Source organism: Leptonychotes weddellii, chromosome 6 (assembly GCF_054177405.1).
Source record: "Leptonychotes weddellii isolate Sample4059 chromosome 6, ASM5417740v2, whole genome shotgun sequence".
NCBI classification, from domain to species: domain Eukaryota; kingdom Metazoa; phylum Chordata; class Mammalia; order Carnivora; family Phocidae; genus Leptonychotes; species Leptonychotes weddellii.
Window position 1 is genome coordinate 45,070,926 of NC_138374.1, and position 14,562 is coordinate 45,085,487.

General features: G+C 46.0%; 1 protein-coding gene across 16 annotated transcripts in view; it reads left to right on the forward strand.

Annotated features, from left to right (window-relative positions):
• The window catches only part of KCNMA1 (potassium calcium-activated channel subfamily M alpha 1), a 712,149-nt gene that overhangs the window by 634,726 nt on the left and 62,861 nt on the right, over window positions 1-14,562 (forward strand). For all 16 annotated transcript variants that reach the window (XM_081824024.1, XM_081824023.1, XM_081824025.1 and 13 more), the window contains one exon: window positions 2,755-2,947. In XM_081824024.1, the coding sequence (XP_081680150.1) occupies window positions 2,755-2,947 (193 nt within the window). The remainder of the gene's footprint in view (window positions 1-2,754; window positions 2,948-14,562) is intronic.

Below are 14,562 nucleotides of genomic sequence, written 5' to 3' on the forward strand. Positions count from 1 at the left end.
AAAAGGAACAGTTTGAGACTCCATAATTTAGTGTAAGGACATGGGATACATGATCTTGGAGTCATCTAATTACTTCCTAATCACTAATCAATATATTTTTCATAAACTTTTAAACAATTCTAGATTTAGTAAACTAGTAAACTGATTTAGTAAACACATGTAGTTAAAAACAGTCACCTGAAGAAAAACAAATAGTCCTATGCATGGAAGAGCATAAACAGATATATACCTTTCTAATTTCAGTCGTCATAGATTTGAGTATGTATTTCCACGATTGTCTTCCTACATGTGCTTTTCCACATGGTCCCCTGGGGACACATGGACTGGGGTCTAAAAGTATTTTGAAAAGAGCTTATTATTTTGCTGGGCTACATGAGTCTCTGTGTGTGTGTGTACACATGCATGTGTGTGGTGTATGTGTGTGTGTTTCCTTCTTTTTACCCTTCCATACATGCACTCACCTGTTGGTATGCATATGAATAAGCTCTCATATTTGCAGGTCCTTTTTAAACTCTCCAAAATTTAGCTCACTCAAGCACAATATATTTGTACAAAATGGGCCTTCATCTCTGTCTTCACATATTTCATTGTTTAAACAGTACCCCCCATCTGGAGCCAGCCCACAGAAACATGGTGTTTCTGTGTATGTCATTTGTGTTTCTTGAGTTTTGAAATCATGTGTATACAACTGTGCAGGGATTGTCTTATATCACGATTACTGCTGGATTCCCTACAAGGTGAAAATTAGAAGAATATGGATGTAGGCAATTGAGGCTTATGCACTGGCAAAATGATTCAGGAAGTTGGTCAGACTTATTTTGTACCAAGAGATCCCTGGAAAAGTGGGGTTCTTCTCCTCTCAAAAGATACTGCTCCAGAGCCTAGTAGCTTCCCAGCCCCATAGCCCTAAATGCCTCTTCCTCCATCATATCCCTTTGCAGCAGTATTTTGGGGGCTGAGAGCAGAATCATGACTGTCACTGAGTCATAAAAGATGGTTGATGGTCCCAATCTGTGCAGCCAAGTTCCATCAGCTCAAAGGCCCTTCTCCAGGAGGGAGAATGGGAGGAAGGGATCCAAGGATATCTGGTGGTTGGCAGACCCCCTCCCTACACAGTCAGTGAGTTGAAGGCAACTCAAATCCCCATGTAGGCAAAGCAGAAGCTGGATTCAGGCTGGAGAACCCAGTATGTGAATTCCAAAATGAGGCCATATGGCCCCTGGGGAGCACCAGCATGGGCTGGCCTGATCAGTTCTATGATCCCTCCTAGGGACACAGAGGCTGTGGAGGTCACACCTCTCCCCTCTAGCACTAATCCTTTTATTTCACCTGAGCTTGCATTTTCTACCTCTCTGTCATTACCTCCTTGTTCTGTTCCCCCCGTCCCCACTGCTTTTTGTTGTTACGGGATTTAAAAAAAAAATCTGTTTACTGGCTTATTTATTTTTAATTATACCGGTAATATACAAATACATTCTTGTTATAAAATATTCAAACAAGACAGAAGTATGTAAAGTCAAAACAAACTTTTTCCTTTACCCCCAATCTTATTCTCCTCCCTAGAGGTAATTACTATTATTAGTTTAGTGTATATTTTTCTTGAAATTTCTCTCTGAATGTACATGCACTTATCAGTATATTCATGGATATATAGGTTTTTTTGTGGATTTCTTTTTACATAAATGAAATCATGCTTTTTGAATTATCTACAACTTTTTTGTGTGTGCGTCTTTTCCCCCCTCACTTAACCCACTATTTCAGAGATCCTTCCAAGGCTATGCCTACATGGAGAACTGTTTTGGTCTCTTTACCTGCTGCATAGACTTCCCTTGAACGTATGTCCAGTGGTATATTCAACCATCCCTATGTTGTTGGTCAATTAGGTGATTTTCTTGTTTTTTGTTTGGTTTTGTTCTTTAGAGAGGGAGCAGGGGAGGGAGTGCAGAGGGAGAGGGAGAAAGAGAATCTTAAACAGGCCCCATGCCCAGTGCAGAGCCAGGTGTGGGGCTCCATCTCACGACCCAAAGATCATGAGCTGAGCTGAAACCAAGAGCCGGATGCTTAACTGACTGAGCCACCTAGGTGCCCCTCTTGGTTTTTGTTTTTGTTTTTTTCTTGCGGAAAATATGCAATAAAATTATATGACTTGAAGCTTAACTCCTTTCCCCGCGCCCCTTTGCAAGATGCACATTCCTTCCAACCCTCCCACCTCCTCCAGGTGGAGCAGCCACTATCAGCAGCCCCTCATCACACCACGCTCACTGGCTATTTCCCCTTGGCTGCCCTGGAAATTCTAGCTGGAGGTGCTGTTTTTGCCCGAGACAGAAGTGACCTGCTATTAAATAAACAGGCGTTTGAAACCCACCCCCTCGTTATGTTCTGAAAGCCAGAGGTTGCCACAGGACAGTTTCTTGAATCAAGACAATTTCCAAGCAGGAAGAAGATGTAGGACCCTGGCATTATTCCTCTCCCTCGTTTGTTAGCAACGGCTTGATTGAACGTGGAGAGCAAGCCTGAAATGCCACCATCAGCACTGACTACCCTTTAGATTAGCACACAGCTCCTATTCCCTTGAATGTAGTTAGGCCAGCTTAATGTCAAGGCGTAACAAAGATACTTGTTAAATAATTTCCCAAAGCTCTGGCTCAATCTTTAATTTGTTTTTATTTTTCCCCCTCTTTCCCTCTCGTCCCTCGGTCTCACTTTGGCTTCTTCTCTCTCTCTTTTTTTTTTTTCCTTTCCTCTATGCCAAAGGGTACGCCATTAAGTCGGGCTGATTTAAGGGCCGTCAACATCAACCTCTGTGACATGTGCGTTATCCTGTCAGCCAATCAGAATAATATTGATGATACTTCGCTGCAGGACAAGGAATGCATCTTGGCGTCACTCAACATCAAATCTATGCAGTTTGATGACAGCATCGGGGTCTTGCAGGCTAATTCCCAAGGTAAGGACAGCCTGTAATACTTCTCTGCTGTGCCTACAGGGGACAGGGGCTGGCAAGAGGGATATCCTTCACTCAGTAATTCAAAGAGGCTCACATCAGCCTGCCTGGCAGTGACACCTGCGGTTGCTGGGATGGCTTTCAAAGGGGCATCCACTGCCTCTTCTTACCATCGCGGGAAGCAGGCTTGAGACCTGAACACCCACACTCAGAATAGGCTGCCGTCCCAGAAAGGAAAGCAGCCTTTAAATTGCCACCCCCCCCCCCCATGGGGCGCCTGGGTGGCTCAGTCGTTAAGCGTCTGCCTTCGGCTCAGGTCACGATCCCAGGGTCCTGGGATCGAGCCCCATATTGGGCTCCCCGCTCCGCGGGAAGCCCACTTCTCCCTCTCCCACTCCCCCTGCTTGTGTTCCCTCTCTCGCTGTGTCTCTCTGTCAAATAAATAAAAATTTTTAAAAAATAAAAATAAAATAAATAAATAAATAAATAAATAAATAAATAAATAAATAGCCACCCCCTCAGTCTTCCCAAACAGTGGCTTGATGACCGGGTCCCCTGATTAACGTCAGGCACTGGAAAGATGCTGCCGGAACAATTCCCAATGTTTCTCTCCAGTATATATTTTTGCCATTGACCTCTGTTAAGCTTTGCCATTGTTATTGCTGCATGGGGTTGTTAAGCTTTGCCCTGTTATATGCCGACCTACGGATGGTGACCTCTGGACAGTGGGGACAATATGGACACGAGAAGTCATTTAGCAAGAGGTGATGCTCATCAGGTCACACATTCTCTGCAGGAGGCACGACAGAGTTAAATGATGCACATCTGCCTTCTCTTCTCTGCCCCGTCTTCCTTGTCATTTTCCCTGGGATCCTGGGCAGATAGCTGCTAGTAAAGATGTTATCTAGAAGTCTCAGGCAGCACAGCCAAACCTCGTAACAAACAGCCTCACTAATCAGGGCCTCGGCAGGATGGGATGTGAGGCCTCGGTGCAGGCTTGCCGTGAACAGCAGGATCATTGCCATAAGTGTTCCACCAGATGGGTGGCCTTGGGGGCCTGATGGGGGCCTGAATCCCATCATTCCAGGACCAAAGGTGGAGGGAGCAGGGCCCATGAGAACTATAGCTGCTGGGATGAGAAGTGCCATCTTACTGACAGGGGAGAGCTCAGCTCCGTCATGCTGCCCAGACCGGTCATGCTGCACGTGCATGACCTGTCAGCTCAGCACCATCTCCTTCCCACAGCTGTTCAACAGTGCAGCAAAGCTGGGAACAGCCGTCCCTAGAATCCTCTTCTCTGCACGGTTCTGGACCAGCGTCTGCCAAGGAGAGCGGGGCCCAGGGACGAGATCTGGAATTTGGAAAAGGGAAAGAAGCCTTAGTTCTTTGGAGGCAGCGGCAGCCCGACCCTGAGCAGATGCGAGGTTCAAAGCGGCTCTTAGGGGAGCTTTCTGAGCATCACTGGCTTTGCTGCTAGGGACTGAGGGGGCTGCTGTGGTCTTTTTCGAGTTGCCTTGAGGTCTCCAGCACCTCCTGTGGAAACTTCCACCTCGTGTTGCAAGTGAAACGGCCCTTCCAGTGGTTGCGTCCATATCTGATTTTCTTCATACTTGGAATAGAGTGGCTTCTAGTCTTCATTGCTTTTTTAAAATTCAAGTTTGTTAACTTATAGTGTAGTATTGGTTTCAGGGGTAGAATTTAGTGATTCATCACTTTACATATAACACCCAGTGCTCATCCCAACAAGTACCCTCCTTAATGCCCGTCACCCAGTTATCCCATCCCCCTACCCACCTCTCCTCCAGCCACCCTCAGTTTATTCTCTTAACTATAGAGTCTCTAATGGTTTGCCTCCCTCTTTATTTTTATCTTACTTTATTTTTCTTTCCCTTCCCCTATGTTCATCTGTTTGTTTCTTAAATTCCACATGAGTGAAATCATGTATTTGTCTTTCTCTGACTTATTTCGCTTAACATAATACCCTCTAGTTCCATCCATGTTGATGTGAATGGCAAGATTCCATTCTTTTTGATGGCTGAGTAATATTCCATTGCGTATATATACCACTTCTTCTTTATCCATTCATCAGTTGATGGACATTTGGGCTCTTTCCATAATTTGGCTATTGTTGATAATGCAGCTATAAACATTGGGGTGCAGGTGCCCCTTTGAATCAGCACTTTTGTATCCCTTGGATAAAAACCTAATAGTACAATTGCTGGGTCATTGGGCAGCTCTATTTTTCTTTTTGAGGAACCTCCATCCTGTTTTCCAGAGTGGCTGCACCAGCTCGCATTCCCACCAGCAGTGTAAGAGGGCTCCCCTTTCTCCTCATCCTCACCAACATCTGTTATTTCTTGAGTTGTTCATTTTAGCCATTCTGACTGATGTGAGGTGGTTTCTCATTGTGGTTCTGATTTGTATTTCCCTGATGCCGAGTGATGTGGAGCATTTTTTCATGTGTCTGTTAGGAGTGGCTTGAGGCAACCCTGACTGATCCAGTCTGAAGCCTGGTTTTCACCTCTCCATGCCACCAACCCCTGCCTGTCCCCCAATCTAAATCTTGGTATCCACTTGCTCAGCTGGGCTGCAGGCAGAGCAACTTGTCAAGGCTCTGAACGAGAGTCTTACCTACCCCGCTGTGTCCCGGAGAGCCAGCGCCTGCCTCCTGCCTGCACTGCCTGTGCAGGGAGTGCAGGTGACAGCGGATATGAGGAGACAGTCAGCTGACCTCCTAGGAAGTGGAAGAGGCAAGCCACCGTTTGGTCCTGCCTTTAAGTACTTGTTCTTCCATGTATGTCCTCCCAACTCTGCCCCAGCGTGGGCATCCCCCGAGGAGCTTGTTAGAGATGCAGCATCTCATGCCCACCCCAAACCTCCTGTGTCCGAATCTGCATTCTAACGGGGTCCCCAGGTGACTCGTGTGCACTGCTCTAAGGCGCAATAATCTGCAAGCTAACAACACCCAGTCCAGTGAACAAACTGACCGACCCGATCAGACGCTCCTCTTCTCCTGGCAGGAGCTAGCAAGGGGAATGGAGAGAAGCAGAGGCAGGAGAAGCACTCCCTTAGGGGGCAGGGTGGGGGAGATGGAACTGAGCGGGAGGGGCAGAAAAGTGCATGTCTGTTTTCTCCCAATTTAATAATTGTGATCGTCAAGGTCCATAGATCAGAATCTCAATGCACAATTGAGTTACGTGTGCATCTGACATGGGTTTTCCTTCCAGCTCTCAGAAACCAGCTCCCAGCCTCTCAGATCCTAGATGATGGCCAAACTGGTAAAAATGCTTTCCTTCCCCTCTGCACATACTCAATTCTCAAAAGCCTTCCCTTTACTGTCTTTAGCATGGGAATAAGCAAGGAAAATAAGTTTTGGGAGGAGATAAGGAAGAAAGGGAAAGGGAGTTTAGTTTTCTTACAAAAACAAGAGAAGGGCACTCCTTCTTTTGTACGCCTATCCCCCTAAACACACACACACATGCACGCACGCACGCATGCACTCACTCATGCATGCACACAGGCACGCAGGGGCCAGAAGAAGGCAGAGGATGTATCTTAGGGCTTGTGGCTTAGAGGATGTATCTTGGTCCGCAGTGGAATGGGGCCCATGCTGCCAGCAGCCGGCAAGCAGTCTGTTCTGCCCTCAGTGAGAGACTGTCAGAATTATAGACGCACTGAGCCCACATTTCCCCTTGTTTTCTTACTCTGTCTGCTCTTCTCTTGCCCTTGGTTTCTAACACTCTCCTCTGGGGACACTCTGACTTTCCTGGCCATCAGCACAGGAAGTGACTTTCTCTCTGATGGGTGAGTGCTCTGGGTTCACCTTGGGCTGCTCATCATGCAGCGCACTCCTTGGGTTCGTCCCAGCCCATGGGGCTTGAGGGACAAACTAGGTTCCCCTGCCACTGTGTCCCTCCTTGAGACGCTCTGGACCAGGAGGAATGCTCATTGGCCTCAGATATTCTCACTACCCTTCATCTGGGCATTTGTCACCACCACACTGCAGGTGAATTGGAATTAGAGTACCAAATGATTTTGTGTTCCTCTTTTCAGTGGGCGGAGGCAAATCTAACTTGCCCTGAGTGATAATGACAGAGCTTTCTGGCCACTGCTACCCAGTTTTCATTATGATTTATTCTGTAGTCCTCATAAAACCCCATCCTTTGCTTTGTCTTGAGAGCTACATGACCATGTCTCCAGAACTCAGCAGAACAGAAATGTGGACTCAGAACAAATGTGTGTGCTTTGGGGCCAAAATACCCATGCATTTTTATGGCAAGTTTTCCTAACATGATACAGTGTAACATGAAAAATGTGTCTTAACACTGAGGAGGTAGAGTCTTTGTTGAGATTTGTGTTCAGACACTTGCCACTATGCATTACTTGGTCTCCGAGATCAACAAAACCTCTTTTCCCTTTTTCCCTCTCCTCTATTCACATTGCCTTTTGGTGTTACTGTTCTAGCCCACATGGTGTCAGAACTGACCCAACCTAGGGATTCTGGACCAGACACTTTCTGAAAGATTTGAGATGTGATGCCTGGTTGTCAAAAACAATTACAGAGAAAGGTGGCATACCCCATGCTGGATGGTATATCCGATGTGACAGTTGGGTCTATGAGATGCAGTTTTAATATACAGCAGGCAAGACTGCAGTGACAATTATATAAAGCAGGTGAAGCTGCTTCTTGCTGGTCAGCAAACATCCGCTCAGAACCACTTTACAGCTCTTTACCAGCAACTAAGTGCCTTTATTTACAGAGCGCCTGTCACTTCCCTTTGGCTGGAGAGCTGGTGTATTATTTAGCACGCATTTATCTGGGGAAAACATTTCAATTTAAATCAACTGGTACAACAGTGGCTCTTGCCAGACTGTTTCCCTGTGGTTCTAAAAGACAAGAACTGAGTGTGATCTTGAAAGGGAGGGTGAGCTGAGGAAGGAAGGGTCCATTCTCAGAGAGCCCCTTGAGTCAGTACCTGAAAAGAGGGAACATGTGATTGAGTTTCCCTTTGTGCTTTTGTATCACGTTATGAAACGAGCATCTTAGAGTTTCTTCCTGGTTAACCTTCTCGTGAGGATAACTCTTGAGAGAAAGAGAGAGGAATAAACGAGTGCCCACTATACATCAGGCACTATAAAAGCCCAGAACACAAAGATGACTTGGATGCAGCCAGTCACTATCCTTGAGGGCTCAGGTGAATGGAGGAGGTACTCCCATAAACAATTACAGTGCAATGAGACAAGGATGAGACTAGAAATACAAGAGTACGTAAAGCTCCTCATTTTATATATTTTAAGGAGTTGAGAAAGCTTCCAAGAAGAGGTAACATTTGTGGATGAGTTGAATACATGTGGCTATTGAGCACTTGAAATGGGGCTAGTGTGACTGAGGAACTGCTTTTTTCCCTTTTATTTAATTTATAAATTTAAATATAGGCATGTGGCTAGTGGCTACCCTATTGGACAATGCAGGTCTAGAGCACAGGCTTATAGCCTTGTTAAGGGCTGGGAGATAACAGGCAAGAATATGAGCATGGTTTAGATGTGGGAAGAGATGGCAGCATGAGCTATGAAGGGAGACAGTTGTAGTAGACATGAAGGGATGAATAAGCACTGACAGGACAGCTGTAGTGATGTCAGTCACAAGGGCAAGGCAGAAACTGAGGTGGATTTGAAACTGAAAAGATAGCCCATTGAAGGCCAGTTGGGTGAGAAGGAGGTGTGGATGAGCAAGGATGAGGAGTTGATAATGACTTTCAAGGTTGGCTACTGGGTGGATATAAAAGTGATGAAATAAGCTGAGAACTCAAGAGGAGAAATAGGCTTCTGGCAGATGGTAAAGAATTTGGTCCTCATCCATTTGAGTTGAAAGTAGGATATCTAATAAGATATCTAAGAAGAAATACAAACATACAGCTATAGGGATAAAGTTAGGTCTGAAGGTACAGACTTGGAAATCATTGGTGTTGGGCAGGGTATAGGCCTTGAGTGTGGATATTTCTCAGGGAGAGAAAGCAGAGCAACTAAGAGAAAAGGGCCAAACCTGGAACCTTGGAAATGTCAACACCAAAGGGACAAACAGAGGAAGAGAATCCAGTGAAAGGGGCTGAGGGCAAAAATTTAAGGAAGTAGGAGTGGATGCTGTCAAAGGGGAAGAGTTGAATAAGTTCCAGATAGCTGTTTCGAATATATCCTAATTATTTGTTGCTACATGTGTTTCCTTGAGTAGACTTTGAGCTCTTTGAGAGGCAAGGACTCTTCTTCTTTTGCTCATCTCGATGTTCCCAGTGCCCCAAGCACAGGAGCTGACAGAGTTGATATGCCATAAGAATGTGTTGGGCTGAACTGATTTGAAAGGAAGCAATGATTAGCACTGTCAGATACTATAAACAAGTCATATAGATGAGGTTCTAAAAAAGGCAATGGCACATATGACCCTCAAGAAGTTGTTGATGACCTTGGCAAGAATGGTTGAATAACTGGTTGCCAGTAGAAGCTGGCATTCAGGGGTCTGAAGCATTAATGGGAGGTGAGAATTTGAAACCATATATTACTCTTTCAAGTGCTGATAGGGAGAGAAATAGGATATTTCAGAGTATCTTGTCAAAGAAAAGATTTCCTTTTTCTTTTTAGAATGTGGAGAAAGATACCATATTTGTTGGCTACAGTAGACTGAGGTGACACCCCATTGAGAGGGAAAGTTTGAAGCTTTAGGGGAGAGTTGTTAAATGATAGAGAGAGGAACAGAGACAATCAGAAGATGATATGGCCTTGAAAAGGAGAAGGAATGATTCCTGTCCCTCTGAGACAGAAGGCTAGATGGGGAAGATGAAGCTGGAGGCAGCTCAGTCTGTTCGCTCTACTTCCTTCACAAAGCAGCCAGTTTGGTTTTCCCTGAAGATCTAAGGACAGGCCAGGATGATTGGGATGGGGAACTGATGGTGACAAAGGTTGAGAGCAGACATTACAGTAAACATGTAAGGGAGATGGCTGGAGCGAGGTGAGAGCACGAGTGAGCATTGGGGAGGGCCAGCTGGGGTCGGATTTGTGATGGTGCCATGATGCTGGTCAACACAGCTCTTTGATTTTCTCTGCAGTTCTTGGCAGAAACAATAGAAAACATACAAAATGGCTTTAGTCTGGGATGGAGACTCAGAGGAGGGGAAGGATTCCATGGAGCTGTTGAGAGAATATGAAAATGAGTGGCCACCAGGTCTAAGATGGTAGACAGACAAGTCAAACCAGTGTTGGGGCTTATAGAAAGGGAGGCGAAAACAAAGCAGGAAATAAATCCCCATGAGGTCGAAGAACAGGGTGTGAGGCACAGGCATGGGAGAACTGAAGCGTGGGAGGTTTGATCTGAGAGAGGAATATGTGATGAGCTTGGAGAATGAAATATTCCTTGCAGAGCCAGAACAGAGCTTGGTGGTACTATGCTGAAAACCGTTCATCCGCATGAGAATTCGGAGTCCAAAGCCAAGCCTGTCCCACCACCACAGGCAGCAGCAATGCTCATGAACGTTTGCTGCCATTCTGTGCTAGGCATTTTGCCAACTGAGATGATATGCATTTCTTAGATCACTGGTTTTCACCCTTGACTGCACATTGTAATCATCTGAGAAACTTCTAAAAAATTTTGGTAGCTGGGTTGCACCTCAGCAACTGTGGTTTAACTGGCCTGGGGTACAACCTGGCCATGAGGAGTTTTGTAAACTCCCAGATGATGCCGTGTGCAGCCAGGGTTAGGAAGCACTGCCTGAGTTGGTCCTCAGAGGTGGTGTGTGTGGTAAGGAGGTTACCATTTTGATTGGAAAGAAGAGAAAACTAGGCCTTGAGGAGTGAAGTAGTGGTTTTAACCGGGGTCTCTTGGTCTCCCAGGGATCCCAAACTTTAAGCTATTTTACTTCTTTAGGACAATGCTGTTGGCTCAACTAGTTGGTCTGCCTTCTTTCTTTCCTATTATCTGGCTTGTCATCAGCTTCCCAAGACTAAAAAGCTTTAAGTGGAGAGAAAGGGGCTAGGGGATGTGCTGGAGACCAGGCTCTGGTTTCTGCCTACTAGCTGTATCTGCCGTTTTGTCTCTGTCATGTGTCTCATGGTGATAAGTGAAGGATATTAGTTGCCCAGTGGACAGGCCTTCCTCCTGATCATAGCTTTTGAGAGACAGCGGTGCAGGGATCTAGCACCACCCTGCTACTAAACAGCAACAATTGCTCACCCCCAGAGCCAGCTGTGTGTTCCCCTCAAGAGCTTGAGTTTCTTCAAGAAGATGGAGCATGTGTATTTCAACCTCGGGGTTAAATTTGGATGTGGTGTTAAGGTTACTCTGTGGTTCCCTTTCCTGTTATATGCTCTGCATTCCTCAGATTCACGCTACCTGTCCTGAAGATGTCAATCCAATTCCACAAACCCTTATTAAGTACCTGTTGTGTGCCCAGACTGTGCATGCCAGGCATTGCTGGGGAGACATGGGTACCATGAAGCACATTCCCTGTCCTGGCAACCTCCTCTGCAAATGTGTAGCTCTGCTTCCGAATGCTGGTCTATTACCAGGAAAGAATTACAGTCTGTGGAGACCAACGTGGGACAGGAAGAAAAAGAGAGTGGGTTTGAGAGACACTTTGAAAAATGCACAGGATTTCACCAGGTGGAAACAGATAGAGCTGGCTGCAGTCACAGAGACTAGAAGTAAGGGGCAGGGGGACCTGGAGACATGTTCGAGGGACAGTGATGAGTATAATCTGGCTGGAATACAGGCTATGTGTAAGACAGTGGGGACACCTGAGGCAGAAATTTGGCTTAGGCATTGAGGGATTTTTTAAAATTTTGAGTTATGAAGATATAAATATTTCAGTAGGCACTGGGGAGCTACAGCAGTTTTCAGAGTGAGAGAGATGGGATTGGACCTGAGCTTCAGGGAGATTGATCTGGCAGCCCTGTGAAGCATTGTTTGGAGTGGGAAAGAAGAGGATGCAGGGGTCTGGGTAGGAACTGTGGTTATCCAGGAGACCAGGATCCTTGAACTGGAAAAAGAAGGGGACATTATTTTACTGTGAGGCAGAGTAGATGTAAAACAGATTGCGTGATCGTGAGCTTCCTTCTCAGTGACAGGGGACAGCGATGCACTTACAGAAAGAGGCCTCAGTACGGAGGGTCTGGCTGCGGGAGAATGTGGTGTTGGTAAGTTGGGGTTCTAGCCAGGGTTCATTTCTATATAGGATTTGGCAGAAAATCAGGGGACCACAAAGAGAAGATGGGTGGAGATGAAGTTTTGCATCCAGGAGAGGGTCACAGCTAAATGTCCGCCCCACTGCTCATGCTCTAAGAGTGGAGAAGAGCCTCAGAGAGAGGTCTGAGGAAAGAGAGGTGAAAGGCAGAAGGATGAGGAGCATCTTAGAAAGGGCAGAGGAAAATGTTGGTAGAAGCTGAGGCTCCACGAGCTGAGCTGGGCTCCCAACTTCCCAAGGAAACATATGTCAAAGATGCAGGATGAATGTCCCCTGACTGCTTTTCCTCACCCCTCTAGGTTTATTTTTCTATATTCTATGCCTCTCTATAGCCACCAGGTTAAAAAAATATATAGTGGCTTACACAAACACACCAATAGGTACACAAGCATGTCCGTTTGTGCATACCAGCACACATATGTGCAGACACACACACACACACACACCACGGTTCCTCCAGCCCTCCATGACCCTCAACCATGGTGACACTAAATGATACCCACACATAAGCAGATGCTCTCCCTTGTCTGCCTTTCAACAAAGGTTAAGAGCCTCCAGTAGGGAATGACATTTTTCTTTGGAAGTATGGCCGTGGTCCTTGGAAAGACAGCATTAATTGGGGGCATAGGGTGTATCCTGAAGTCTGAGATTTCTTTTACTGTTCCAGAGAAGAAAATGTGACTTCTCTTTTATCTTTGGGGGAGGCTGTATGGATTCTCAGACCTCAAAATTATTGAATGGCAGAAGTCAGGATTCGAAAGGACCTTCCTAACCTGGAACTTTGGGGCAAAAGCCACAGGATGGAATGTAATGAAGACCTCTGAGCATTAAGTTTCAAATAATCACTGAAGACAGGCAGCATAAACCTTGTTGATAGAAATGTGATTTATTTTGAGTAATGGTTGTTTCATACTGGTCGTTCTGAAAGGGAGTGTGTCAAGAGCTATGAAGGTTTGAAGGAAAGAACTAACAAACTCAAGAATGTCGCCAAGGGGATGGTCAGAATGAGGAAATGCTGGGACAAGCTGTCACTTGCCAAGCAGTCAAGAGAATAGGGGGTAGTGAGCTGAAAGGGCCATTTTATCTTCTGCTCCATGGGAAAAACCAGGACTGATGGCTAATGATGAAGGAAAACCAGATTTTAGCCCCACATAAGGAAGACATTTCCAGAGCAGAATGGGCTGCCTAAAAATGTAGTGAGCATTCTGTCACCACATGTCCACTTGCCAAGGGAAAGTCACTGATATTGATCTTTGTGATGAGAGGGACATTGGATCAGATGTGTTCTTTGGTCCTTTATGACTGAGGGTCTGTGGTATTTTCTTTATTACATGCGGATCTGCATTTTCGATGATCTACATTCTTACTCCAGAGGGAGCACTGTGGCGTTTGGTGGGATTGCGGTTCTAACGGGTCTTTCAGTGGAAGCTTTCAAGTCCTTCCAGAATGGCACTGTCTCTGTGTCTCAGAGGCCGTGAGCGAGCAGCTGCACATCTGGCTTTTCCGTTAATTTGACAGACCACCCCCAACTTCAACTCCCATATCACCCTCTGTCCTTCCCAGTGTCCCCCCTTTTACTCCTCCCCCAGCCTCACCCCTGCACACCCAGGCCGCTCCCCAGCCCCTCACCCGCACCTACACACAGAGCCTCACACACATTCTCCCGCCCCGAAACCAGAGAAGCATTTTTTTCAGCTGCTCCCTATATAACATGCATTGCCACGATAGCCTCTCCTAATCCTGAAAGGGTGGTGGGGGAGAAGCCATTTCTCTCTACCCACCGAATGAACAAAGCTCCGTGCTAAAATATTTTTCTTCAGTTGTAACTGAAACTGCTGTTGGCTTCAGTCCCCAAAACCAGAAAGACAATTATACTTAACTGTTTAGAGATTTATAAATACCACGCTGGAGTAGCCTCTAGGTAGTAACTTTAGATACCCGGCCCAATAATTTTCTTTTATTGGTTTGTGATTTAGGTCTTATTTTGAGTCCTCTATAATAAGAGTAGTACATTTCATTAAAAGAGCTTATTAACCAATAAAGAAAATCTGGCTTAGGGCTGGAGCAGGTCTCCAGCATAGAGAGGGGCCTGCCCTGGTGCGCCTTCTCGGCGGACGTGACGAGACTAATCTCGGCACGGGGGTGCACGTGTATGTCAGCAAAGCAGCATGTGCGGCTGCTTTCTAAATGACTTCAGCTTGGGAGAATTTGTCCTACGCAGCATATTTGACCACATGAGGGATCCTCTTAAGACCGCCATTGACTATTCTGGTAATAGACTCCCAGCGACAACAACAAGGAAACACAGACACAAGAGTAGTTCTAACAGGAGACTGGAAGGCCTGGGCTCCTTGCTGAACCTGTGGAGGTTTCTCGGCCTTCCGTACATGA